At 47.1% G+C, this 24,815-nt stretch overlaps 1 protein-coding gene across 1 annotated transcript; it reads right to left on the bottom strand.

The window, feature by feature from the left end:
- Nucleotides 1-18,482: 18,482 nt before the first annotated feature.
- Nucleotides 18,483-22,515, bottom strand: LOC140903889 (EF-hand calcium-binding domain-containing protein 13-like). Its single transcript, XM_073325827.1, has 4 exons — nucleotides 22,432-22,515; nucleotides 21,610-21,681; nucleotides 19,401-19,505; nucleotides 18,483-18,560 (listed from the first exon to the last, which is right to left on the bottom strand). The coding sequence occupies exons 1-4, from the start codon at nucleotides 22,499-22,501 to the stop codon at nucleotides 18,544-18,546; spliced, it is 264 nt and encodes an 87-aa protein (XP_073181928.1). The 5' UTR covers nucleotides 22,502-22,515; the 3' UTR covers nucleotides 18,483-18,543.
- Between the last annotated feature and the right edge of the window lie 2,300 nt (nucleotides 22,516-24,815).

Here is a 24,815-nt window from a genome sequence, read left to right as displayed (position 1 = left end):
CAGAGAACACCAGCCTCATTCAGGTCACTCTCTTCTAACCTCTCTCTGGATTATTAGATGGTCACTCACCTTCCCCTGGGGGCAATTTCTGGACAGTCCTCACCGCCTCCATAAATTCGCCCAAATTCACCTTCCCATCAGCTGCAAGGTAAAGCACAGCTCAGAGTCACAGGAAATGACAGACACTAAAGAACACAGAAGCTGAGGGGCAGGTTGATCAGCTAAAATTCAGGTTGATTAGCACAGAAAGGAGATAAATTGCCATCATTTACTTAGAACTTCCTTCATCCTACATGGAAAAACTGAGGAATGCAGGGTTTCCAAAGCTCACCATCATTTCTGCTGATTTCAAGCCCCCCAGTAGAGAACGCAGAGCAAGATTTGAAATACCAACCATCAACAGTCACATGTTTCAGAGCCTCTTGCAGCTCCTCACTGGCTAAATGGACCCCCATGCTACGCAGGATGTCATCCAGGTTCTGGAGATCCACTTTATCCCCTAGGACACATGGGAAAGAGGTACAGTTTAGCCCATGGGGCAGCTTGACTGAGTCAGGAGAGTGCGATAATGGAGTGAGGACCTCAGGGTTGGTTTGGGCAGAGAATATGCAAGTCCCTCCGCATACTACTTTAACCGCATCGACACCTCTCTCCAAGTGTCAGGGTGAGGACACATCAGCCTTGCGTCTGTTCTCACTTACTCTCCGCCTGGGAGGGTCTCCGCGTATTCATCACGCTCTTCATAAACGCACTCAGGAAGACTTTGCCGTCTCCTGCAAGGGAAAGCACCACTCAGAGACAAGGGCCGGACCTGGCCATGGGCAGGGAAGCAGCTGAGCGAGTGAGGCCTGGGATTCCAGGTTCTGTTCCTTCTGCATTATAGCACCCCTGAGTCACAAAGGCAGCTTCCAGCTACTCAGGAACCTCTGGGGACACAGGAAATGGCCACATGGGGTTCTGGCTCTATGGTCCTGCCCCACTGCAGCCTCCTGCACAGAAGGCATATGGGGGGAATAACTGGAGGGGAAGGGCCATGGCCTGGGAACCTCAATGCTCTGGTAGTTCCCAGTTACCCAGCTGAGGCCATAAGAGCTGGCTGCAAGAGAGAGCAGCCTGAGGGTATAAGGGGGAAGACGGGTGAGGCGAGGGTGGAGTTAGCACCTTTGACATGCCCAGGTAGTTCTAGGAAGGAGCAGCCACCCCCACCACCATGTTGGCAGCAGGAGGCCTCGACCCACACAAGGGGCTCTGACAACACAAACGGGCCAGAGTGGGAGTGGACATGCTCACTGTCAACGGGGCTGTGCTTCAGCACCTCCTGCAGCTCCTCCTGGGTTAAATGGATCCCCATGCCAGCCAGGACGGCGTCCAGGTGCCCCACATCCACTTTGTCCTCTGGGAACGGAGAGGAAATAACACTGGAATCCGTACTGGTTCACGACTTGTACATTTAACAGTCATCCCGCACAACTAAGCTAGGCCCTATTCCCCTTTGGGCAGCCAGGACGCGCAAGAGATTTGATGATATAGAAATAATATCAATAATCCTTTGTCTTTCTCTAGCACCTTCTATGTGAGGGTCTCAAAGCCCTTTCCACACATTTGTCAAATAAATCTCACTCTCCCCCTGGGAAGGGAAACTGAGGCACAGCACATTTAAGTGGTTTGTTCAAGGTCACACATCATTAGACGATTGGCTCAAAGTTTGCAGCAGAGGTGGGGAATGCAGGCCTGGTGTTTTGGCTTCCAGATCTATCCTTTAGCCACCAAGCCATGCTTCCTGTCTGTGCTACGCGGTGAGTGATACTGAAACCTTAAAAGTCTATGAGCGGGTGGTGCAATTCCACTGAAGTCTAAGGGAGTTGCTGCAGGGAATCTGCTTTCGTGAGCTACAGCTCACTTCATCGGATGCATGCCGTGGAAAATACAGCGGGGAGATTTATATACACAGAGAACATGAAACAGTGGGTGTTACCATACACACTGTAAGGAGAGTGATCACTCAAGATGAGCTAATACCAGCAGGAGACGCGGGGGGGGGGAGGGGGGAAGGGGGAAGAAAACCTTTTGTAGTGATCATCAAGGTGGGCCATTTCCAGCAGTTGACAAGAACCTCTGAGGAGCTCCTGCTGGTATTAGCTCATCTTAAGTGATCACTCTCCTTACAGTGTGTATGGTAACACCCATTGTTTCATGTTCTCTGTGTATATAAATCTCCCCACTGTATTTTCCACGGAATGCATCCGATGAAGTGAGCTGTAGCTCACGAAAGCTCATGCTCAAATAAATTGGTTAGTCTCTAAGGTGCCACAAGTCCTCCTTTTCTTTTTGCGAATACAGACTAACACGGCTGCTACTCTGAAACCTGCACGGAATTTGGCTCTCGGTGCTGGTTATTCATTATGTTTGACAACATGGTAGTGTTTCTCTGGTGTCCTTAGACTGGCATTGAAATCGTTCGGCCTCTTTGCAAATCTACAGAGAACTTATCATATGCTATTCAAGTTGGGCACTGAATAAATCAAGAACTCTCAACATGATCAAGAAAAAACCTGAAGTGGAAAGAATCCATCCATCCATTAAAAATCCTGCCCTTCTGGCTAATTATTCCAAGATAGTTAACTGACTCCGTTGTTTCACACGGCACAGCCCCTACATTTTAGATAAGTAGTTATCTGCGAGCACAGTTTCTCTTAGGTTTGTATCCTGGAGAGCTCACTAATGTATCACACGGATTATTATTGCTACATTCAAAAACTTCAGTTAAAGGTACACTATTAAGCCCCCAATCCCACAAACACTAAAGCTTCTGCTTAACTTCACCCCGTGACTTCACTGAGACTTCATGCGAGTGAGTCGGACCTGTGCATATTTACAAGATCAAAGCCTAAGGTTACTAAGTCAGATACTCTAGAGTGAGGAAAGCAGCAACTAAGGTTGCTTAAGTAATCTTAACTCTGCCCCCTTATGTGGATTCATTAGGAGATAGCCTTTAATTACCTGATCACATAGCACTTCCCCCCACCATGTGTCTCCTGCCTCATTCAGTGCAGTTCCATCTATCCATCTGTATTTTTAGCTTCTCACTTACCCGCACCTGGGGACAATTTCTGGATAGTCTTCACTCCCTTCATAAATTCACACAAATTCACCTTCCCATTGGCTGCAAGACAAAACACAGCTCAGAGTCAAAGGAAGCAACACACACGGAAGAACATAGAGACAGATAGGAATTGACCCGATTGCTGTAGTTCAGGTCGGTTAGCACTGGACAGAGACACTTTGACATAAGTGACTAAGAACTTCTTTCTAAAAGAAAAATGGCTGGCATTCTTGAAAGGGTCAGTGTTCTAAGATCGGAAAAGGGAGGGTATGACATTTAAAAGGTCAGATCATGATCCCCTTTCCAGGCATGTCAATCCAGATGAACCCCCCTAAGTCAAATTCTCATTTACACTGTGGTCACTTTAAACTCTTCTAATTGTGGGTGCAGATATAAATTTAATCCAACTTTAAGGTTCCTTTAAACTGCCAAGGTGGGGTAAAGCTGCCTTAATGTAAATGGGAATCGGTCAGTCGGTCCACTGGTGGCAGTGGCATGACTTAGATTTACCCCTTCGTAAGTGGGAGCAGAATCTGGGCCCAGGATTTATTTTAAACAGATTGATTGTCCCTGTTGCCTATTGTGCACACATCACACCACTGGGTTTTGACAAGCACAACGCACAAGCAGGATTTCAAACCCTCCCTGTCAATTCTGCTGATTTCAGGGTCCCCCCCTTCTGCAAAGAACACAGAGTGAGTTTTGAAAGACCAACCATCAAGAGTAACATGTTTCAGCAGCTCCTGCAGCTCCCCATTGGTTAAATGGACCCCCATGCTGTCCAGGATGGAGTCCAGGTTCTGGAGATCCACTGTATCCCCTAGGATAGGTGGGGAAGATTTAATCATTGGGGAGGTTTGCCAGAGTAAGAAGAAAGTAATAATGGTGTACGGACCTCAGGGGCTGGGGCTCAGCTTTAAATGACTCTTCCCAAAGATGAAACCATGCAGGGGCACTGGTTCTGGGCTGTCTTCAGACCACATCCTGCAAAGTGCTGAATGTCCCCAGCTCCCAACAAGTGCCCAGAGGGTAATGGCATCTCAGGGGAGGCTGCCATTTGGGCCTGGATTTTCAAATGTGCCCCAGGGCGTTAGATGCCAATGCCCATCGACTCCCAGGTCGAACCCTAACTCCTTGAGGTCCCTTTGAAAATCCCAGCATGTGTGAATCTTTGTGCCATCAGCCACATGGGTCTCAGTACTAAGGCAACATTTCCGGCCAATCATAAAGCAGGAATCCAGTGCCACCCACATGCGTGGAATGTCATGCTGACAGGTGTAGTGACTGTTCCATTGACACGCAGCTTTGTCCACCCGCCCGTCCTTAGCCACTTGGGTTGCAGTAGCCCTGACTTACTTTCACACCAGGAAGGCCGCTGGGTGCCCATCATGCTCTCCATAAAGTGTTTCAAATCCACCTTTCCGTCCGCTGCAAGACGAAATGCAGATCAGAGACAGACGGCAAGGTAGAGGCTACGTCTGCACCTGAGAGATTCCTGGCTGGAGCAGACAGACTCATGCCAGCGCTGACTGAGCTAGCGTGCTAAGAACTGGGTGTGACCACGGCGGCACAACCAGCAGGAGAGGCTAGCCCCCTGAGTATGTACCTGTCTGAGACCCCAGGCCAGTACTCCGGGTCACTAGCTCCTCCCACCCCTTGTGCTACCACGGCTACACTCTATTTTTAGCATGAGTAAGAGTATTTCTCTCACATTCCATGAGAGCTATTGTGAGTATTTCTCTTCCAGCCAGGAATCAAACCCCCAGCTCCAAGGGCAGACATGCCCAAAGGCTGTGGCCTATTTACATTGCTCTGGCAGCATAAGGAAAGCTTTAAAGTGTATTTATTGTGTATTTAGTACTAAAACCCATGAAAATTTGCAAAGGGAAATCGGGATTTTCCCAGTTCATTTCACCTGACAGCGAGGTGGGGCTGGGAAAGGGGGCGAGTTCTCTGCGTCTCGACGCAGGGGGTTCAGTGATTTATTCACGCTGCTGTCCCTCCGTATTGAAAAGCAGGAAATGTGCCAACAATACATGCTAGGAGAAGAGGAAATGGGACTTATGGGAACATGGGAAAGGGACTAAAAATGAACAATCCCAGAGGGGATCATCCCCCACACAGTGGAGAGTTTGAGCTGAAATGGATCAGCTATCCCTTAGGCAGACCGACTCCAGACCTGCGTGTTCTGACACGTGTGCGTCTGCGTGTACACCCTGTACACACGCACATGCGCTTGTCAGAACACTGGTGCACATGCGCAACCCTAGAATCAGGGCCTGCAGCAGAGCCAGGTTCCGGGCAACCAAGCTCCAAAGCCCAGCAGCAGCAGCTCAACAGCATTTGCTGAGGACTGTGATAACCCCTGCTCCTGCCGTGGCCCCAGCCTGGCCTCCCTGTGCCGTAGCGTCTGTGGAGAATCCACTCTGGGGGCCGTGCTGGTCTTGGAGAGTCCGGAGTCCAGCAGCCGGCACACGTCAGTCCACTCCAGTTTCGGCTGGGTCTACAGACTGCCGTTAGCTACACTGCAGGCCGTGTTCTGCAAGCTACACTATTAAACCAGCCGTCCGGGGAATCTTACTTTAAAATGATACACTGTGTCTGTGTGATTCATTGCAGCAGCTCCTAATCTGCTGGGATACATCATCCAGGTGACCTGGTCCTGCCCCTTGGCGCCGATTCCTGACTTCTGATTCCGGCTCTGACGCTGGGCTCCGATTCCTGACAACTGACTCCTACCCAACCACTAAGGGTATGTCTTCACTACCCGCCGGATCAGCGGGCAGCGAGCAATCCAGCAGGGATCGATTTATCGTGTCTAGTTTAGATTACGTAATTTAGCTCAATCCCCCCCAGTGTAGACCAGGGCTAAGCCCGACTGCCCATGTCCCGGTCACTGACAACCTGCGTGTGCACACCCCTCCCCTCCCAGCTCCAGCAGAGACTCCACTGAAGAACAGAGAGGGACATGCCACATTACTCACCACCACGAGTAACGCTCCCCAGCGCCTTCTGAAACTCCTCATCAGTTAAATGGATCCCCATGTTGGCTAGAATGGAGTCCAGTTTATCGACATCAACTTTTTCCCCTTTGGATAGAGGGGGGAAAGAATGCATAACATGGTGTCATGTCTCTGAGGAAGACGTCATTCTGTGCACCGGTTCACGACAGTAAATGCTGGAAGCGTTATCCATCTGACACTAGGTGGGAAATCCGGGGGCTCGGAAGGCCTTTATCCAGCACAGAGTTAGCCAGGTCACTGAATGCTCCTATTCTGGCATGAGATTTTTTTTTATGGTCGTGTAAAGTCAGGAGTAGAGGTGTGCAAAACATAACAGATCCAAGGGCTGGCATACACACAATCTGTGCACTGATGGAGCAAAGTCAGCTTCTAAACCAGGGATCTCAAACTCAAATCACCATGTGGGCCACATGAGGACTAGTACATTGGCCTGAGGGCCGCATCACTGACACCTTTTCATACAACGATGCAAAAGTATAGTCAAAAATGAAAAAAATGAAGAGTAATATAATATGCTATGAAAAGTCAATGTATTAACTTTTTAAAAACTGTAATAAAATATAAACACTCAATAATGTACCTCACTCAAACAACAAAACATGCATTTACTTTTAGAATTACTTCGGTTAAAGCTCCATCCCTGCCCCTGGCCCCACCCCCACTCCACTCCTTCCATGAGGCCCTGCCCCTGCCCCACCTCTTCCCCACCCCCATTCCAACCCCTTCCCCAAAGTCCCCCCCCAATTCTGCCCCCTCTCTGCCCCATTCCAACCCCTTCTCCAAATCCCCGCCCCAGCCCCGCCTCTTCTCCGCCTCCTCCCCTGAGCATGCCCCGCTTCTCCCCACTCCCTCACGGAAAGTCCTAAGTGCCGCCAAACAGCTGTTTGGCAGTGGGAAGCACTGGGAGGTAGGCAGAGGAGCGGGAACGCGGCATGCTTGGGGGGAGGAAACGGGGGGCGGGGGAATCGGTGCCTAGGGCAGGTCGCAGGAAATAACTCCATGGGCTGCATGTGGCCTGTGGGCCGTGTGTTTGAGACCCCTGTTCTAAACTGATGCAACTCCTGTGTGTGGACGCTTTTATTTCGGATTAAGAGAGCTATACAGAAACAGGGCACAAGTCAGTAAAAAAAAAAAAAAAATACCCACTTAAGGAAACCAGTGTAAGGCTCTCAGTTGGATTTCAGAGTGTCCACTCAAGGAGGCTGTATTGATTTAACTTAATCAGTTTCCAAACCGGTTAATTCAGTGCATGAACTGTGTGTAGACGAGACCTCAGGCCACTTTCCACCTTGCTGGTGGTGTAAAAGGGCATCCAGGTGGGTGTTCATTTTATTTACACTCATTTCAAGGCCCCTCTGCCCTACCACAGTGGTGTAAAACCACCTCAGTGTAAACAGGAATCAAGCCCAAAGGTTCCCACCAATGATGTCAACTGGAGTGGCGGGCGCTCAGCATTCCTGACTCCGACTGCTCTGGTTCTCATCCCTCTGAGGCCTCACCCTGTCCCTTGCAGGTTTTGGCCCCGAGGTGTGCCCATAGAGGTGATGGCTGAGGTTTTCAGTTCTGCCATTCACTGCAATAGGAGCTGTGCCTCTAAGTCCCTTAGGCCGCTTTGAAAATCTCAGCTAATGATCCTACGAAGCCTCCCTGGACCAGAGCTCCCTGCTCTGTGGGTAGTGATTGTACGACTGGCCCTGACATGCCCAGAGCTGACAAACTGAAATCCGGGGGGGAGGGGGAACTGCACAGCTCCAGCAGGACCTCGATTTTAGTTCTGGTCAGAAAGGCAGCACCTCCAGCAACCCTTTAACACCACGCCGGGGCTGTGGTGAAGCAGATACCACGGTGACGCGTGCAGTACAAAAGCCGAGATCCATGGGAGAGCGACACCTACTGATTCCCCAGCATCTCTTCCTAACCCTGTGCTCAGACATCCAGACAGGCCAGTCTGTGGGTGTGTCTACACTGCAATCAGTGAGGTGATAGTGGCGTGGGTAGACATACCCGTGCTAGCTTTACCTGCATTCATGGCTAAAAATAGCAGTGTAGATACAACAGCAAGGGCTTCAGCACCCTGGATGGGCTTGTACAGCCTTGGCTGAAGCCTAGGCTGCTGCTTCTACACTGCTGTTTTTAAGCCATGCTAGTTTGGGTCCATCTACCAGGGCGGCAACCACCCTTTGGCTTGCAGTGGAGACATACCCTTAAGAGGGAAGAATGCAGCCCAGTCAATCTTTGCACCATCAATCAGTCCAGTGACTCAAAACTCTTCAGCACATCGAATCATATCACAGTCTCCAGCTATGTACAGAGAAAAGACCCAGGAGATTGCATGCTGTAGAACTGTCTTACATACACCCAGAGAAAGGCAACTAAAACTGAACAGCATGTGACACCTTCCGGTCATCATCCACCATCCATCTTCGTTCGACAGTCGTCACTCACCTTCAGCTTCGGACAATCGCTGGACACTCTTCATGAATTCACTCAAATTCACCTTCCCCTCCACTGCAGGGGAGAACAGGCAGAGAGAAAGGCAGAACAGGAGAGCTGGTTGGCACAAGCGCAGGGAACAGTTTTCCCAATGGAAAAGGCACTTTTGTCAAAATCAGAACAGCTCATGGGAACATGTCAATTTCAAGGACATTTGCCATTGGAAACCATCTAAATGAATAATTCTGACTCTCATTTTGTTTCAATAATGTCAAAACATTTCAGAGCAATAAGGTAAACCCATTTGCTTCAACTTTATCATTTCATTTTGTTTAGACTTTTTATTATAGTAAATATTCATTTAATTGTATATATAATATTAAATATAATAAAATACAGTACATGTTTTGACATTATTGAAAGGGATATTTTTACCATATCAAAACCAAAACATTTTCGCATTGTCAAAACCAAGTGATTTGTCATTAGAGAAACAAAATCTTCTGATGTTTCTGAATAGAATTCATTTGGATTTTCCGTTCTGCAACAAATTTCAACTTTTCATTCCAGTTTGGAACAAACCCATGTTTCTGAAATGCTGGAATTTCTTGTCAAATGGAAAATTTTGGCCTAAATTTGTGCAAATAATGAAAGTTACTGAGCCCAATTCTCCTTTGCCCCTTGTGATGCAAAGTAAGTCATTCCAGTAGCATTTCACACCCAATTTGCACTGGCGTGAATGGCTACACATGGTGAAATGCAAGGGATGGCTGGGCCCAGTGAAATTAGCATTAGATATTTTAACTTCATGTGGTACAAAATTTTCTCCTCTCTTTCCCCTCCAACCCTGGGTGAGTGGGAGGGGAAAGGAAATGAGAGGCAGGGGAGGGAAAAGGCTCTTCTGAGCCCTGCAAGTGGCTGTAACGGATTTATCTGCATTTCCATCACCAGAAGACATTCTGGAAGATGGGCATTGTGGGACAGACTGGCACAGAGTCCTGCGGGTTAAACACGCAAAGGACAAATCCTGTGTTACTGAGAGTGCTACTATGCAGCTGCCCTATTTACTACAGCCTAGTAGGTGGCGAGAAGCCTGACAGGGGAACATGTTGCTAAGTGACGAGGACCATACACAAGCCCGTGTGTCCTCAGACACGCCCACTCCTGCCCTGGTGAGAGAAGGAGCATGCAGGAGGCTTTGAGAACCACTCAAGTGCAGAGGATACACGTGGAAAGGGAAATCTGGCTGATGATGACACAGGAATGGGGTGAGAGTGCACTGAGCAAAGAGAGGCTCCTGGTTTGCACTAGCAAGGGGAAGTAGATCCCTTTATACAGATGTACCCAACTCCCTCTTGGGACGAGCATCAGTACGAAAGCACATGCGTCTCCAGAGATGTCTGTAATGCTCACCATCTATTTCTGTGTGCTTCAGCGCCTCCTGGAGCTCCTCTTCAGTTAAAAAGATCCCCATGTTGCCCAGAATGAAGTCCAGGTGACTCGTAGCAACCCTGTCCCCTTGGATGGCGAGAGACAAAGGATTAAATGCTAAAATCCTAGCAAGGTTTCACATGGCTGGAAAACATTGACTGGACACTGGACAGAAGGGTACGCCCGCTCTGCAAGCCAAGGTGTGATCGCAGCACGTGTAGACAGACCCACACTAGCTCTCATCTAGCTAGCGTGAATAACAATAGCCGTGAAGCTGCAGCCACTTGGGCTGTACGAGCCCAGCCAGGATGCTGGGTATGTACTCGAGTGACTGGCCTGTACTGCAGCGGCTTCACTGCGATTGTTATCGGGGCGAGAAAGATGAGCGCTGTCCTTGGCTTGGTGTGTATGTGCTGCAGTCACACCTCTGACTTCAGTGTGGACAGACTGCTATTGGATCTGCTTGGTGTGTTGCTCAGTAAATTTATTAGCAATGGGCCTAATAAATAAACTCTCTTGGCTGGTTTGTCCCTGGGCTTCCCCTCAAAGCAGCAGAGGATTTGGGTGAAATTCTGCCAGGTGCAGAGGTTCTGGACACTACTTACATCCTATGTGGAGCGTTTAAGTAGGACGTATGCGTTGCTCAGACCTTGTGCTGGGCTCTGGGATAGGTTTCATATTCGGGGAACCCAGGAAAATGAAAACTCCTTTCTTGATGGCTAGATCGTCACTAGTGACAATTGAAATGTTCAATTTCAAAGCATAAATCCTCCACTACTGGAGCTGAAGGACCAGATCTGTTAGCTACCAGGCAGTAGCAGATCCTAAACCTCTGGACACGGCCCAAGTGAGCCTGGGTTACAAATGTACTATTGAACTGTGGCTCATAGGCAGGGCCTCTGTTGAGTCAGAAATGAGAATCAGGCATAGGTCTACCACATTTCATCCAACTTTATCACTAGGTCTTGACTCACTCTCAGCTTGGGAAGCCCTCCGTGTGCTGATCACACTCTTCGTAAAGTCACTCACATTTACCTTCCCGTCTCCTGCAAAGAGAAAGTGCCAGGCAGGCAGAAAGAGACAGCGGTCTATTCCGAACAGTTGTCCACTGAAAAATGTTGTTCTGTTGAAATCAAAACATTTCGTGGGAATGGGTCAATTTCGACGGAAGTTTGATGGGAAAAAGTTGTCGTGTTTTGTTTGGACAACGCTGAAACCTTTTGTTTGACTTCTAGGATATTAAAGTATGATTTTAAATATTATTTTACAGTTTTCTATATTATGGCTATGATGTTAATACCATACAGCAGTAAAAATGAAATGAACCAAAATGAGAACGTTGAGATGAAATGTTTCAATGGTCCTGAACAGAAATTGTTCTGAATTTTCATTTTGTGGGAAACTTTAAAATTTCAGCTTCTTGTTCTGACTTTGAACACATTCCCCCCCCCTCCCCCCCCAAAATCTTTGATCTCATGGATTGTTTAGGTCTACAGACAACACAGCGCTATGCCAAGCTGCTCACCATCCACAATGGCATGCTTCAGTACTTCTTGGAGCTCCTCCTGTGTTAAGTGCATCCCCATTTCAGCCAGAAGAGAGTCCAGGTCTTGGATATCAACCTTTCCCCCTGGGATAGATGGAGAGAAATATATCAAATAATAGCAAAATGCCTGACTTTTCATAGCACGTTGGCTGGAAATTCACTGGTTACTGCTCTGGCTTGTACCACTCTGGGAAGGGGTTTGCTTGACATCGGCTTTAATCACCAAGAGTTTAGAAATAACGTCACCCTGCATCCACCTAATGTGGAGCCAAATCCTGCAGCCTTTCTCCAAAAACATCTCCAGTTGCCTGCAGGTGCATTGACAGATTTTGGCAACACCAGTGTCTGAAGACTTTGCAATAATAAGAGCAGAAGGCACAAAACTACATGAAGACAGCAATCAGGCCATGCAGTTAAAGGGACAAATGGAGTCACAGGGCCTGATTCTCATATACACCAGGGCTCCTTTACATTGTGTGTCTGGTTCCCCATTGCCCTGCATCTTGTGCTGTCATCTACACCCATGCAAAGGTGGGGAAATGCTACCACATCAGCCTGATAGCAGTTTCCTTCCACTTTGCACTGGTGTACATGACAGTGTAAGGTGCAGGGCAGTACAGAATCAGGCTCTGTAACTTTAATGTCCCTTTATATTGCCAAAACTGCAGATTGCCAATGGGATGGGGCATGTTTAGTGTAAGTAAAACTCAAGCCCAAAAACTTAATTTAAAACCAATTTCAGAGCCATTGAGTTTGCAAGATGTCTCAGCTTGCTGCACTAGCTGTGGATATCGAGTCCTAGAATCTGCAATGGTCTTCATTTCTTTGTGTGTCCTGGATAAAAGGTATCTTTTTTTGCCATGTCAGTTTCACCGAGATATTTATAATCTCTATCATGTCAGGGGTCCAAGCAGCAGGACTGTTCCAGTCAGATGGGCAGAGATAAGGAACCGCAATGTCACCAAAGGGTTAAGGTTTAACCGACCTCTGCAAAAATTCTTTGCTGATGCTACTTAAGCATACTCAGAAATGATTTTACAATCACGTATAACTCACCCCCACAAACCTAGCAAGGTTGATTAGTCCTCATTAAGGGCTGTTTACAGACAACATTTCAACTTCTAAACTTGCGCTGGTTTTACTATAGATTAAACTAAACCTGCTCAGTATTCATTTTAAAGAGGAAGCTCTACTTGCATTTTGCAGTCAGTCACTTTGCATTGGTATTACTTTCCATGTTCAAACATGGCTAAAAGGAGTTTGCTCAAACTTTCTAAAATATTCTCCTTGGGGGCTGAAAGTTTGAGAAAGAGATGACCAGGTGCAAACATGGGGCAAGAACTGAAAGTCCTTTGCAGCTGTACCAATCTTGCACAAAAGTTGGACAGCCCAATTCTGCTTTCATTTATAGCATGAAAGTCTACTGCAGCCAGGAAGTTGCAAGGTCTAAGGGAAAGCCGAATTCTGCTCATGGAATGAGGAATACTATATCCAGATGCAACCAGAAGGGAATTGTAGATTGTTAGAATGTAATTTAGCCAGAGCATTTGGGTAATACTTCCAATACGTGCCATTTTTTAAAATGCTGTAAATCATCAGTGTTACAAGAGCTGTCTATGGAAAATGGTATCTTTATACAGAATCATAGGACTGGAAGGGACTTTGAGAGGACATCTAGTCCAGTCCCTGCACTCAAGGCAGGACTAAGTTTTATCTAGACCATCCCTGACAGTTGTTTATCTAACCTGCTCTTAAAAAATCTCCAGTGATGGAGATTCCACAACCTCCCTAGGGAATTTATTCCAGGGTTTAACCACCCTGAAAGGAAGTTTTTCCTGATGTCCAATCTAAACCACCCTTGCTGCAATTTAAGCCGATTGCTTCTTGTCCTAGCCTCAGAAGTTAAGAAAAACTATTTTTCTTCCTCCTCCTTGTAACAACCTTTTACATACTTGAAAACTCTTATCGTGTCCCCTCTCAGTCTTCTCTTCTCCAGACTAAACAAACCCAATTTTTTCAGTCTTCCCTTATAGGTCATGTTTTCTAGACCTTTAATCATTTTTGTTGCTCTTATCTGGACTCTCTCCAATTTCTCCACATCTTTCTTGAAATGTGGTGCCCAGAACTGGACACAATACTCCAGCTGAGGACTAATCAGTGCAGAGTAGAGCGGAAGAATTACTTCTTGTGTCTCACTTACAACACTCCTGCTAATACATCCCAGAAGGATGTTTGCTTTTTTTGCAACACTGTTACACTGTTGACTCATAGTTAGCTTGTGGCGCACTACGACCCCCAGATCCCTTTCCACAGTTCTCCTTCCTAGGCAGTCATTTCCCATTCTGTATGTGTGCAACCGATTGTTCCTTCCCAAATGGAGTACCATTCTTTGCATATGTCCTTATTTAATTTCATCTTATTTACTTCAGACCATTTCTCCAGTTTGTCCAGATCATTTTGAATTTTAATCCTATCCTCCAAAGCACTTGCAACCCCTCCAAATTTGGTGTCTTCCACAAACTCTATAAGTGTACTCTCTGTGCCATTATCTAAATCATTGATGAAGATACTGAACAGAACCGGACCCAGAACTGATCCCTGCGGGACCCCACATTATGCCCTTCCAGCATGACTGTGAACCACTGATAACTACTCTCTGGGAACGGTTTTCCAACCAGTTTTGCACCCACCTTATAGTAGCTCCATCTAGGTTGTATTTCCCTGGTTTGTTTATGAGAAGGTCATTCGAGACACTATCAGAGACTTTGCTAAAGTCAAGATATACCACATCTACTGCTTCCTGCCTAGCCACCACCCTTGTTATGTCAAAGAAAGCTATCAGATTGGTTTGACACGATTTGTTCTTGAGAAATCCATGCCAACTCTTACTTATCACTAATCTCCATTTTCTTATCTTCTAGATGTTTGCAAATTGATTGCTTAATTATTTGCTCCATTATCTTTCTGGGTACAGAAGTTAAGACTGGTCTGTAATTCTCCGGGTTGTCCTTATTTCCCTTTTTATAGATTGACACTACATTTGCCCTTTTCCAGTCTTCTGGAATCTTTCCCATCTTCCATGACTTTTAAAAGATAATCGCTAATGGCTCAGATGTCTCCTCAGTCAGCTCCTTGAGTATTCTAGGATGCATTTCATCAGGCCCTGGTGACTTGAAGACCTCTAACTTGTCTAAGTAATTTTTAACTAGTTCTTTCCCTATTTTAGCCTCGATCCTACATCATTTTCATAGACATTCACTATGTTAGACATCCAATCACCACCAATCTTCTTGGTGAAAACTGAAACAAAGAAGCTATTAAGCACCTCTGCCATGTCCACATTTTCTATTATTTCCCCCCGCTCCCTCACTGAGTAATGGACTACCCTGTCATTGGTCATCTTCCTGCTTCTAATGTATTTGTAGAGTTTTGTCCCTACATACTTGTGTTATTTGTTTATATTCATCCTTTGTAATTTGACCTAGTTTCCACTTTTTGTAGGACTCTTTTTTGAGTTTCAAATCATTGAAGATCTCCTGGTTAAGCCAGGGTGGTCTCTTGCCATTATTCCACTGTGTAGGAAAGATAGGAAGTGTTTGTTCTTGTGCCCTTAATGTCTCTGAAAAACTGCCAACTATCTTCAGTTGTTTTTCCCCTTAGACTTGTTTCCCATGAGATCTTACCTGCCAACTCCCTGAGTTTGCTAAAGTCTGCCTTCTTGAAATCCATTGTCTTTATTTTGCTGTTCTCCCTCCTACCATTCCTTAGCTTATGAACTCTACTATTCCATGATCATTTTCACCCAAGCTGCCTTCCACTTTCAAAATCTCAACCAGTTCCTCTCTATTTGTCAAAATCAAATCTAGAATATATAACAGGATGCATACAATTTGTATATATAAATATCACCATCTAGTGGCATGTAAGAAAAATAGACTCTGTTAAGTTTACAGGCTCAATAAAACTGTTAGTATGCACATCAAATAGCTGCCGGCAAGGAGTTCTAACCAATCAGGACCTTGGATTTATGTCTTCTTTCAAAGGTGGCACTTCTGGTAGCACCTGGCCCCTCCCGATCCGGCGCCACGGTAGGATATTGACTCAGAGGGTAGAGTGCCTCCGAGGGTTGTCACCCATCCAGTTTTCACCTGGACAGTCTGGGTGTTGGCTTGCAGTGTCATTTGACAAGCCCTTAGTGTGACACCCTGGCACCCTGTTATTCACCACTGTCATGTAATTAGGATATGTTTTGCACAAAGTATGTCTTGTGAGGTATCATTCTAAAAGTCTTGATCTGCTAGATATTAATATCTCATTGGATTGTATGTGCTATCGTCATATGTGAAGTTAGGAAGTTTGGCTATGTAGGTGTTACTGAAGCATGTTGTGAGGTTGAAAAGACACACAAGTAGCCTTTCAGGTACAACAGTAAAAAGGCCAAACAATGTTAACGGCTCATTGAGGAAATGCACACAAGCACCAGGATTACCCCAGGAACTGTGTGCAACAGAAACCTCTCAGAGATAGCGCCATACAGTGGGAACTGTTTGACCCAGGTCACAGCAAAAGAGCTTTCCAGTGAGTGGGAAGAAGATATAAAAGGGGGAAAATGACATTGTGATGGTACCTCACTTTCCGTACAAAAACACACCTGTAAACACCTGAGGAACAAAGACTGAACTGGGGGAAGTGATGGTGCCAGGCTAAAGGGATTTTTAGCCTGTGTATGAAAACCTGGGAAACCCAAGCTGCAAAGCAAAGGCTGCTTGTGCCTTAAAAATCTGCCAGTTTGTTTATCACTCAGGATATGAATTAGCAAATTCTCACCCTACCTATCTAGTGTGTAAAGCTCAGTTTGCGTTTTTTGTGTATTTGCTAGGTAATCTGCTTTGATCCATTTGCTATCACTTATAGTCACTTAAAATTGACCTTTTGTAGTTAATAAACTTATTTTATGTTTTAATCCAAACCAGTGAGCTTTGACTGGAGTGCTTGGGGAAAATCTCTGCTTGGTTACCACAAGTGTGCATTGTTCTCTTCACGCTGAGGGAGAGACAGACTGGGTGTTAAACCCATATACTGGCCAGATTTGACCAGGGCAGGATGGTACTGCTCTGGGGTCCAAGGCTGGGAAGCTGGTGGTTAGAGAGCCTGTGTGTAACTGCAGCTGGTGTGTCCCTTCCTGTGTGAATGCTGGTGGAAGTGCAAGCTTGGAGGGCTTTGCAGCTTGTCAGAGCAGCACAGTGTGAGGGGGAGCTCAGGCTGGTGGGTCAGAGGGCTCAGTGGTACCCCAGTTCCAGGTGGCACGCTGGGGGCTGCCCATCACACTGATATCTGGGTTTTTTGATCTGTGGAAAAGGTGGCAACCATAAATGGAAGGAAGGAGCCGCTGCTGCCTCTGAGGCCAGACTGCTTGTGTGGCTCGCAGTGGCATGCGGCTTACAGGATTGGGGCCTTGGAGGAAGAGGCGGGGCAGGGGACAGGCCTTGGGGAAAGAGGTGGGGCAGGGGCCTTTGGGGTCCAGTTATCAGCCATTAGAAAGGTGGCAAGCCTAGTGCCACCTCTATTGAATCTTTGTGCCATCATGCAACTGATCCTCAGTCCGTGGGCCTGATCCTGTGAGATGTTGAATGCCATCAGCTGCCACTGAAGTCAAGCGAAGTTAAGGGTGCCCCGCACCTTGTAGGACTGGCCAGGACTGTGAGAATTCACAATAAATATATCTGCAGCATGCTTTGTTTATCATGGTCCAGCCCTCTTTGACAGGAACTCCTCACTGCTCACCTTCACTGTGGGAGAATCTCCGGAGGGCTCTCACGCCCTGCAGAAATTTGCTCAGATACACCTTCCCGTCCACTATGCAAGAAAGAGAGTTCAGGGTTAAAAGACAGGAGATACAGGCCCTGTGGCTGGCATTTTAAAATAAGTGCTTCTAAACGGCACATGGAGAACCATTCAATTGTGCATGCAAATAAGGCATTTGCACCTGCATTTTGCCCTTGTTGCCAACAGATGGTGCTTAAGAGAGGCAGGCCCATTGCATGTGCCAATCAGAGCTCAAAGGAGAAGTGGGCAAGGCTGGGGGTGTGCCCATTGACATAATGCCTCTCATTGCATTTTGAGTATTGCTGGTCTCAGAAGGGGGGTTACAGTGAAATATAACCCGCCCTCCACTAAACTCGAACAAAGTCAGATTAAGTCACAGACATTGTAGACCCATGTCTGCAGCCCCAGCTCCTGGAGTCATGTGATTACATTAGACTCTCAGCTTCATTAAAAAAGTATGTTCCTAGCAAAAAGGTTAAGCAAAAAACCTCAAAAACGTGACCCGAGTGTAACCGATGCAGTGAAGTCTGCCTGAGTGTGTAGAGAGCCTGAAACAATGGCTCAGAGAGGTTTGAACTGCCCTAGTCATCTCTTTGATGGGGCTGTGGGGTGCAGGCCTGTAGCGTGGTGTGCCCAGAGGCCCAGATGGCCCTAAACCGGCTCTAAACCCGAGTCATGAGGCTGTGGGGGCTAGACTCAATGGTCTCAAGTTGCAGTGGGGGAGGTTTAGGTTGGATATTAGGAAAAACTTTTTCACTAGGAGGGTGGTGAAACACTGGAATGCGTTGCCTAGGGAGGTGGTGGAATCTCCTTCCTTAGAAGTTTTTAAGGTCAGGCTTGACAAAGCTCTGGCTGGGATGATTTAATTGGGGATTGGTCCTGCTTTTGAGCAGGGGGTTGGACTAGATGACCTCCTGAGGTCCCTTCCAACCCTGATATTCTATGATTCTATGACTCTTAATCCCAAGATTCAGCTTGTCAAGGAAAACTTTGTTTATTCTGGGACTCCAAACTTTTTCTCGAGAAACTTCTTGCAGGCTGAGAACTCCCCAGGGCACAGCTATGGGCCGGCAGCAGCACCTGCCCCCCCCCCCCCCCCCACACACACACATTCGAGCCCTGCAGCAGAAGCTCACTCCCAGTGTGCTCCCCGACTCTTAAAGGGGCAGCTCCCATTTTTCTCACATCACTTGTGTAGCTATTGACAAAAACAGCAAAAACAACAGATATTCAAAATTATTACTAACTATAAACAGGGTGGCGCTATTTCTCACCCCCCCCATTCCTGTTCCAATCAGGTGTAATCCGTCTGCCTCTTGAGCTGCAGACTAGAATGGCCTGTGAGCACCTATCCCACTGCTCCGACTGACTTGCCTAAATTTCCAGAGGACAGGCGCTGAGGACTGGAGAGGTGATTCCACCAGTTACATTTTAGGGGGTTGTTTTAAATGGATCACATATTTTCTTTCAACAATCTTGTGTATTCACCCACCCACCCACCCACCCTCACACCCTACAGGAGCCCAGGGGCATCCCCAGAATTTTCCACCCCAGTATTTACCATCAATCCCCATGGAGCCATCCTCACTGCAGCTGCTGACCCCAGGGCCTCATCTGCTCAGCCCCCACCTTCCAGCCTGGTCCCTCCAAGTGCAGTCTCTCCCCATCCCTAAGAGGGGACTCGGGCTGCTGGAAGTGGGTTAATGCCAGGCAGGCCCCTGGGTGGGAGCCCTGGTGCAGGAGCCAGGCCCATGGCCTGTAGCGAGGAGGAGCAGTACTGGGTGCCCCACAGACCACGCAGGCTTGGCCCCACCACCCCTCCATCGTGAGCGGCATTGTGACATGCTACACGGGGGCTGCCGTGCGCTCATGTTTGGCCTTGCAGCTCCTCCATCATGATGGAGGGGCCCCAGGGCAGCCAGAACTGCTCTTCTTCACTGCTGCCAAAGGCATGCACGAGGCATAATGCACATACGGTTGCGGGCTCCCCCACAGGAGTCTGCATTGCACCAAAATACACAGTGTTTCCAACGCTCACCATCAACTGTAACGTTCTTCAGGGCCTCCTGCAGCTCCTCGTTCGTCAGGTAGATCCCCATGTTGTCCAGAATGGAGTCCAGGTTCCGGACATCAACTCTGTCCTCTTGAATAGGGGAAGGAAAAACAGTTTCTGTGGCTATCATAGAACCATAGGGTCAGAAGGGACTGCAAGGATCATCTACTCTAACTCCCTGCCACAATGCAGGATTTGTCCTGAAACCTTGGCTGGAAAACAGAGTTCTTTCTTCTGAAACACCACCTCACACAGGCTGCATGGGATTGTTCTGTCCTTTTCGGTGGATTGTTCCATTTTGCATCACCCTATGAAGGTGCTGGATTTAATCCAAGGGCCCGATTATGACCTCAGGTGCACCTGGTGTAGATAGGAGTAATGCTACAGGAGTATATGCAGTGACACCGGCATAAACGAGGGGAAGAATCAGGCCCAAAACTTCTCTTCAAATAAAATCTGTTGGATATTGCTGCTGGCCCTGAAGCCATCCAACAGCCTGGCAACATGCAGAGAAGTGGCTTTGTTTGTGTAACAGGCCTGCCCCTTTAAGAGCAGGGCAGGCTGGGTATACAGCAAGAGAATTGGCAGAGGTAAATCAAATTGGGGTAGACTCTGTAGAAGGAAATACCTGCAAGCCTGGCACTTGGGGAACTGGCATGAAGAGACTGATTGGGCCAGATTTTCTTTTCCTTTGTGGCTAGTGAGCTGGGATTTGGCCTGGTAGCCCATGAGTCTGTGCAATTTTTAATGCTCTGAGCTCAGGGATCCAGATCAGCCTGCATCACACCAGTGAAGTCAAAGCAGGAGGAGAGTCAGTATTGTCCAGCAGTTGGACAATGGACTGGGACTCAGGAGACCCGAGTTCTGTTCTGTGCTCTCTCTGCACCTCTGTTTCTCCTACACTCTTTGTCTATTCAGACACTTTGCTGGCAGGGACCGTTTCTCGCTATGCGTCTGGATGGCACCCTCACTCTACAGCAGCCCTGATAATGACTGCAGCCTCCAGGTAACGCAAATAAATACGTAATCTTGAGAAAACACAGCTCCAACGCTGAGAGCACCACTTGAAATGCAGAGACGTGGCTCCGTCTATCAGCTTCCACCCTCCAGACCCTCTCTTTGGAAAACTTCTGAATATGTCAAAATTTCAATAGATGGCCTAAACAAATTCCCATCCCCCTTTTCTTGAAATTGTTCCCCCTGTTTTTCAACCAGCTCTAGCAGCTGTTCCGAAAATGTCCAAACTCTGATGAAAAACAAAAGCAAAAGCAAACCAACAAAAGCGGGGGAGGAAATTTCCCCCTGAAATGTGTTTTTCCAGCAGCTCTGTTTGCAGTAAAGTTTCTGCTGAGACTTTTGCTTTTTACACCACAACAGATTCATAGACTGGCCAGAAGGCACTAGTGTGATCATGTAGTCTGCCCCGTGTAGAACACAGGCCAGAGAACTGCCTCAGAATAAGGCCTAGAGCTCCAATACCATGAAGAAACCACAAAGGCATTGTTGGGTCTTTAATAACTGTGTTTCCTAACTGCACACAAACACACAAGACCTAGCTACACACATCCTGCTGTCCTAGCAGCATCACAGAACATGGCAAGCGCCACTAGAGGGCTCCCCATCTATTCTTCCTTATACCAGTACACTAAACTAGAGCCCTGTGCGGGTCTATTTTTTTCATCCTGCCTCTCAATACCCACTCCCACCCGCTCCTGCATCATTTCTTGCATTTGTAACCTGCTCACACCTTAGATCCCACAAATTCCGCATGAGACACAGATTCCCCTGTGCTCGTTAGAAAAAAAAAGGCAGTTAACATAGTATATACATATATATAAATGGAATTCAGACACAATTTTTACCACTAAAAGAATAAAACAAATCTTGTTCAAACTACGTAAAAAAAATACTTTAACTCCTGTTAGAACAGACATCAAATCTCTTTCTATTCCTCACTTAAATTTAAGTATTAAAATCTTTATTTAATAAAAAAAGAAATACTTGCTTTGTGTTGCTGAAATTCTATTTAGGACAAACAGCCAAGAGATTTAATGTTTTCCCACAAATTCCCACAGGATTTTTTTTTATCCACCCAACAAAATATGTTTTACGTGCTTCTGCTATTATGGCAGCAGGCCCTGTGGGATCCCAGGCCCGCTGCAGGGCTCTACTGTTCACTACAGTTTCCACTTACTTTCAGCTTGGGAAAATCGCCGGGTCTTGGTCAAACCCATCATGAAATCTTTCAAATTCACCTTCCCATCTTCTGCAATGAGATGATCCATGTCAGGGAGAAGGAAAAAATGATGAACAGATACGAAGTCAAAAAGGAGGACGGGGGAAAGTTCAAAGCTGCCAAAGGGTTTTGGATGGAAAATTCCAGACAAATTGTTGAAAGTCCTAAAACTGTCATTGACCTTGACAGCATTACACCAGGGATGAGTTTAGTCCCTGAACGCTAACAGAGAGGCAGACATAGTGAATATTTAGGGCTGGATTCACCATTGCATTACGCTGGTTTTACACCAGGATAGGTCCATTGTGATCAATGGAGTTGTGCCCACATCACCTTGGAGTAACACAGTGGTGAATCAGCTCATTAGCGTTCAAACCTTCCCGGGGTTCCCCCCAGCCTGGAGCTCGGAGGGGCTGAGATACGAAAGGGCCTTTCTCCATGTCCAAAGCCCAGATTTGACCCTGAAGAAGACAAGGCCTCCTTCTGATGTGTCTGCAGGTCTGTTAAAATCCTCAAGCCAGGGACAGGACAACTGTGTCATAGACCACTAATTGCAGACTTTGTCTGACCACTAGAACGATGGGCATGAGGTCAAAGGTTAATGATCAGAGAAGGGATTTTGCTCATGACAGCACAGGAGTTGGTTTTAAACGGAATGAGTAGCCCCTACACACCCGAACCCCACCCCAGGTATCCTCACAGGTGTACAAACAGCACCTCCCCATCCCCGGAAAAAGTACAGGCCTCACCAAAGAACAGGAGGCTGTTTGAAACACTCACCCTCATAGATAACATGCTTCAGCGCCTTCTGAATCTCCTCCGGGGTTAAATGAATCCCCATGTTGCGCATGATGGATTCCAGGTGATGAACGTCCACTGTGTCCTCTTTGATCACGCCAATGGCTTTCACGGCCCCTTCCATCTCTGCAAGCATGAAGAGAAGGTGTAGTGAGGCCTCCAGTCGGCAGAGTCAGCCCACTCCTGACAGGGGGAGGAGGGGATTAGTTGGGAACGCTGCTTGGAGAAGAAGAAAATGTGACCCTAATTCTTAGCTTTGAAAGAGAACTCAATGGGAACTCTTAGCAGCACCGAAAGCTAGAGGTCTGATCCAAAGCCCAGCCAAGGCAATGGAAATACTTCCAGATGGACATTGGTTCAGGCCCTGGAAGCAGACCTGTCTACTTAAGTGTAACTGGAGTTCTGTCTCCTTTAGAGACGTCCCTAATGGAGACAGCCACATCCTGCATGGAGTTTATTTATGGCCCATTTTCAGCCCTTTGTTTCCTCTCTCTGTAACCCCTGTGTGCCCTCCCTGAAGAAGGAGTGGGGTGGTGAATTGATGGGTGAACTCTGGGATGTAGGAAAGCTCAGAGTAACTCAGCTCAATGGTAATATCCTGCTTTTCTCCTTCACTAAGTCTCTCTTCTCTGGGTCCCCTTCTCATGGAGAATGGAAAGAAGAGTCACAAGGGGAAATGAGTTAAGGCCACCCTGCCTAATCAGGTTTCAGAGTAACAGCCGTGTTAGTCTGTATTCGCAAAAAGAAAAGGAGTACTTGTGGCACCTTAGAGACTAACCAATTTATTTGAGCATGAGCTTTCGTGAGCTACAGCTCACTTCATCGGATGCATAGCGTGGAAACTGCAGAAGACATTATATACACAGAGACCATGAAACAATACCTCCTCCCGCCCCACTGTCCTGCTGGTAATAGCTTATCTAAAGTGATCATCAAGTTGGGCCATTTCCTGCACAAATCCAGGTTCTCTCACTCCCTCACCCCCCTCCAAAAACCACACACGCAAACTCACTCTCCTGCTGGTAATAGCTTATCCAAAGTGACCACTCTCCCTACAATGTGCATGATAATCAAGGTGGGCCATTTCCAGCACAAATCCAGGCTCTCTCACCCCCCCGCCCCGGGGACACACACACACACACACACACACACACACACACACAAACTCACTCTCCTGCTGGCAATAGCTCATCCAAACTGACCACTCTCCAAGATTAAATCCAAGTTTAACCAGAACATTTGGGGGGGGGGTAGGAAAAAACAAGAGGAAATAGGCTACCTTGCATAATGACTTAGCCACTCCCAGTCTCTATTTAAGCCTAAATTAATAGTATCCAATTTGCAAATGAATTCCAATTCAGCAGTTTCTCGCTGGAGTCTGGATTTGAAGTTTTTTTGTTGTAAGATAGCGACCTTCATGTCTGTGATTGCGTGACCAGAGAGATTGAAGTGTTCTCCGACTAGTTTATGAATGTTATAATATTATATATATATATATTATATTATATAGAGTGGTCACTTTGGATAAGCTATTACCAGCAGGAGAGTGAGTTTGTGTGTGTGATTTTTGGAGGGGGGTGAGGGAGTAAGAGAACCTGGATTTGTGCAGGAAATGGTCCACCTTGATTATCATACACATTGTGAAGAGAGTGGTCACTTTGGATGGGCTGTTACCAGCAGGAGAGTGAGTTTGTGTGTGTGTGGGGGGGGGGGCGGAGGGTGAGAAAATCTGGATTTGTGCTGGAAATGGCCCAACTTGATGATCACTTTAGATAAGCTATTACCAGCAGGACAGTGGGGCGGGAGGAGGTATTGTTTCATGGTCTCTGTGTGTATATAATGTCTTCTGCAGTTTCCACGCTATGCATCCGATGAAGTGAGCTGTAGCTCACGAAAGCTCATGCTCAAATAAATTGGTTAGTCTCTAAGGTGCCACAAGTACTCCTTTTCTTCCTGCCTAATCAGAACATCCTGTCGTAGGTCTGTCCTAGCTGATAAGTCTGGGTGATAATCTTCGCACGAAAAGGAGCTCCATGGAACAGCTCAGCCATGGACAGCTGGATTCATGCTGCTGGACAGAGAGCATCTCTTGGGTTAAGAAGGGCCCACCACCAAGATCTTCCTGGCATTGATTGCTGTTACAATCTGTTGATGGTAGTCAGACACTGGGTGGCTCTGTCTACATTGGATGTTTGCAACGTGCTTCTGTGGGGGAGCGGAATTCACCGTAGGGCCAAATGCAAGCTATGGGAGACAAGAGCTAGACATAAAACTAGGGATGAGACAGGACGCTCTGTATTCTCCCTCCCTGGTGCTAAGACCCCGTTGGAAGATCACAGTTTGGACTATTCTAAGAGTGTGGCACT

The sequence above is a fragment of the Lepidochelys kempii genome, chromosome 27 (assembly GCF_965140265.1).
Source record: "Lepidochelys kempii isolate rLepKem1 chromosome 27, rLepKem1.hap2, whole genome shotgun sequence".
Classification (NCBI taxonomy): domain Eukaryota; kingdom Metazoa; phylum Chordata; order Testudines; family Cheloniidae; genus Lepidochelys; species Lepidochelys kempii.
The sequence above is the reverse complement of the archived record's forward strand: the minus strand, read 5'-3'. Positions and strand labels throughout refer to the sequence as shown.

Coding starts and splice junctions, on each gene's coding strand:
- LOC140903889 (XM_073325827.1), bottom strand. CDS start 22,501: ATGCGCAACATGGGGATTCATTTAACCCCGGAGGAGATTCAGAAGGCG. Junction 21,682..22,431: donor GAAGCATGTTATCTATGAGG/GTGAGTGTTTCA, acceptor ATCTCATTGCAG/AAGATGGGAAGGTGAATTTG. Junction 19,506..21,609: donor GCGATTTTCCCAAGCTGAAA/GTAAGTGGAAAC, acceptor CCCCTATTCAAG/AGGACAGAGTTGATGTCCGG.